This window comes from Egretta garzetta, unplaced genomic scaffold (genome assembly GCF_000687185.1).
Source record: "Egretta garzetta isolate BGI_Z169 unplaced genomic scaffold, ASM68718v1 scaffold23, whole genome shotgun sequence".
Lineage (NCBI taxonomy): Eukaryota > Metazoa > Chordata > Aves > Pelecaniformes > Ardeidae > Egretta > Egretta garzetta.
This window is the reverse complement of record NW_009259237.1, coordinates 2,965,033-2,969,240: the sequence shown is the minus strand read 5'-3', so window position 1 is coordinate 2,969,240 and position 4,208 is coordinate 2,965,033. Positions and strand designations below refer to the sequence as shown.

Genomic DNA, 4,208 nt, shown 5'->3' with positions numbered 1-4,208 from the left:
CGAGGGCTCCGCGGGCCCCGGAGCCGCACCGGGGCGGGGCGCGGGGCCTGCTCCCCGGAGCTTCCCTGCCGTGAGAAAGAAAACGCGGTCGTACCTCAGAGGCTTCCCAAAAATGGTTTTCACAGATCTGTAAAGCACAGATGCCGCTGTGTAGAATAAATCTGATGCCCGCTCCTTCTCGTCGAGGTTTTTGTTCCGTGTCGGTATGAACCCCTGCGCTGCGCTGTCGCCGACCTGCGCCTCTTCAGTATTGATCATACAAAGACCCCCAGCGGGCGCGACTGCTGTCAGAGCGGGCGAGTAGAATGTGCTTGGTTAGCGGGTGCAATGCAGTGGAGTATACCGGGCTTCAGGGCAAGAACAGGATATGGAGGCTTTTGCCCCGACTTACTGTTCTCATAGTTTGCCATTCCTTTCCCCAACAGCAAACACTGATCAGATCGCAGAAGCGCGGCTAGAAAAGAACACATTTCCCAGACATTATCTTTCTTCCTCTCACAGGTACCAGCATATCCTGCATAGAAACCTCATTTATTTAGCTACCATTGCGGATGCGACACCGCCCAACACGCAGAAGACTGTAGACTGACTGCGCATACCTGGACACGAGCAGCGATGCTTTAAGAATCTGTAGAAATGTTTAGTTTAGAGTCCTGCTTTGAGAGCTGAGAAGGTCTTGAAGGCAGGTAAAGAGTCATCCATACTTCTGTGTTAAAAATGTGAATGTAGTTTTAAATGTAGTATTAGGCTAGTTTTTTCCCCGCTGCTGTAAGCAGAGCTTAAGGGTGATAACTACTTGTCAGACTTCCTTTTCCCCTCCAAAAAAATTCCACCTAGTATGCTTCTGAAAATAGCCTGGTTGCCCAGACAGCACTACCAGAGATGCCTTTGGAGGACTCCTTGCAGTTGCATTAAAGCTGAGACTGTTTCATGACAAAGGTTGTATAATAATAGGGTAAGCATTTAGCTAGGTAACTTCTGTCTACCTCCACCATGACAAAGTCATTGCCATATATATAAGCAATAGACCGTGTTGTATCTTGTATCATAGGAATTGTGCTTAATAAAATAAAGATGTTCTTTGTAAATTACAGTATATGCTGGATTAATGTAACGTGTTAACAAAGGAGCAGCCCAGCAATGTAGTGAAATAGAAAAGTTAACTTCTCTAGGAAGGATGGGACTGTTGCATAATTTAGAGCAATTAATTAAGCACAAGGGAGAAATTGAGCCTTTATTTCAGTGAGAGAAGGCTGTCTGTTTGCCCTGGTTGTGTCAAGACTTTTCCTTTTTGCTTGAAATGCTCTGTACTGTAGACTCGGTAAACAAGTAAATTCTTGCATAATCAAAATGGATTCATGTGCTTCCCAGGTATTTGTTAGCAATTATGATCAGCTGTATGCTTGCATACGCTTACCCAGGCAGAGCACAGCTTCCTTGCATGCCTCAGTAGTGCATTTCGGTGGTGTGATTAACATAAGCTACACTTGGTAACAGCCTTGATAATAGTTCACTGGGGAGGGGAGGGTTACATTTTGCTCACTACCATCAAACCTATTTATTTCCTCTGTGATTGCTAAAAATTCAAGTAACTTGGTTTTGGCGATGTTCAGCTGCACCTACCATTCAAAGACACTGCTAAGGCATTTTCTCTATCATGTTCTTCAGTGCAATCTACGTGAAGAAGTAGCCTTAAGGATGCTTCAGATTGTACAGTGCATAAAGTTCATTTTTATATGATGAGTCAGTAAGTAGGCAGTTGACAATTTTCAAACTGTTAAATAATCCCATGTTAATGAAATAAGATCTTTGTTTACAAACCAAAGTTACAGTTTAAGGTGCTGCTCATTTTCAGCAAGGTGCATATTTTAAACAGGTATGACCTATTAAATGTATATCTTTAATAAAGCAAATAGTTTACTTTTACAGAAGCTTTAAAATACAAAATGTACAGTTCCAGTTCAGAAGCATTAGCTATTCACAAGAAGCACTGCAATAAGGGTAAGTTAACTAAGCACCAAACCCTTGCACTTGGCAGTGTAAGTGAAGTTTAATGGCAAGACTCGTTTGCCAAGTGCAACAATTCTTAAAATTACCAGTGTTCAGAACAATCGGAAGCAAAGGACAGAGTAGCACCTACGTGGTCAAAATGCAGACAAACTTTCTTTGTTTTCACAACTCACTTATGTAGGTCCAGAAACTTGCCAGCATTTGTAATTATGAAGAAACTGCAAAAACTATAGCAATCATTTTGGCACTTGTTAGAAAAAGTTCAAAATTAAGTGTTTTCATTAACTTCCATTTTGGTCTTAGTATGAATAACCAGTAAGTACAACCAAATTTAGAATTTAATATTAGATCTAAATGACAAGATTTAGGAAACTCAAAACCATTCATCAAGTTAAATAACCACTAACATTTTCAGCAGAGGGTTTTCAAAATTATAGTAGTACAGACCATTAACAACTTACAGACAGAAGCCACACTGATTGTGCAAAGCACATTACTGTAAAAAGTCTTATGTACAGCAAACAAATCTTTGTAAACATGGTAAGTATGAAGTTTCAGAAAACATGGTGACAATATCATAAATACAGGCAACATTGGCATCCTCAAACAGCACAAAAGGTAACAATCAGGGCCTGCAAATACAGCCCGTCACCATACAAACAAAAAAGGTGGATGGGTTTTAAATACCCAAATGTTTTAATAGTTTTAGTGTTGTGTATACTTTTTATTTATATATATATATAATGCATTTATTTTTTGGTATCTTTAGATATAGATGTACTTAGTTTGTAAAAACAAAAACAATGAATGTGCTTTATCTTCATTGCAAAATTATGTAGTTAGAACTAATAACCCATTTTACTAGTAGTTAACATATTAGAATGATATGACTTAAGAAAAATACAAAAATAAGATTAATACTGTCAAAACTCTTATACCAGAAAATATTGTGGTTTTTAGACTCTTTCAAAAGATGAAATATGAAAATTTAAATAAGCTCTGACTATATAAAGAATCTTCTGTAATCTCAATTAATATACAGTGGGATAGCTATACATATATTTACCATTGTTCTTCAATTTTTAAGCACCAGTCGCTCTCCCGGATCCACTTTGGTTGGAAGATTATTCCTAATTCCACAGGTTCACTTAATGGCACGTGTTGACTGCAAATAACTACTTTATCCTTTTAAAAAAAATAATGTTCTTTTAACTAACTGCTACCCCACATTTCAGTTTAGTATCTTCTGAGCCAGCTCACAATTTTTAATCAACTGTAGCATCTGAAATAAGACTTAAATATATGCAAGTAGTCTTTTAGGCTGTACTTACACACACTCAAGGAGCACTGTGTGGATAATGCCCTTGGCCAAATGACGTGGTAAGAAATGGTGTATTTATTTGGAAACCGGTGTCGTATTATCCACACAGACTCCATCTACTTTAAGCAGCTCAGGTAACATTTGTGACACAAGGTTGATCTTTACTTGGAGTAAGGAAACTACCATAAAACTCGATTTTGCAACTGTTTCTGCAACAGTTTCATAACGAACTCACTTGTGTGGCACACGAAAAGCTGCTGTTGCACTTCATTTAAAAAAAGCTGCCCACAGGCCATTTATGGAGAATACAAAGGCTTTACAGCTTGTCCATTATAAATTTAAACACAAACAGTGTTGAGCAAAGTGACCACTATATATTTGCTTCAACATATTCAATGTGTTTCAGTAAGATGTTTAACTATAAATCTATATGAAAAATAGCTATAAAATACAGTGTTTCTTGTATGGTAGTCCTTCAGCAGTTCTTTTAAAAAAAAGGTTTTGAAAGTAAAGGCAATATACACATTTTTAAAAGCATTTCTACATCACAGTTTCGGGCTGTTTCATGTACATCAAACAAACATATTGGCCATATTTGCTCAGCACTGTAAATCAGAATTCAAGAGTTTGTATATCTCACCCAAACCCCCTCAATTCCATATTTAATGAGATAAACAGGATATAGCCAATACACAATTGTGAAACAAAGTATATGTAATTTATGTTTGGCCCTGTGCTGCATTTTCCAATATGAAAAGCAACTAGTACTGATGCAGGTAAGATGGTCTGCGTTCGTGCTTTACTGGAAAAGATTTAAAGCCCTTATTCATCTGTTTGTGCTGGGAAGCCTGTTGTTGCGATTGCTGCTGCTGGCCGT

At 38.1% G+C, this 4,208-nt stretch overlaps 1 protein-coding gene across 1 annotated transcript in view; it reads right to left on the bottom strand.

Moving 5' to 3' along the window:
- Positions 1-599: 599 nt before the first annotated feature.
- GARRE1 (granule associated Rac and RHOG effector 1) overlaps positions 600-4,208 on the bottom strand; it is a 32,812-nt gene continuing 29,203 nt past the window's right edge. The window contains exon 13 of the mRNA XM_009635916.2: positions 600-4,208. This exon is cut by the window's right edge and continues 199 nt beyond it. Within this exon, the coding sequence (XP_009634211.1) occupies positions 4,093-4,208 (116 nt within the window). The 3' untranslated portion in view covers positions 600-4,092.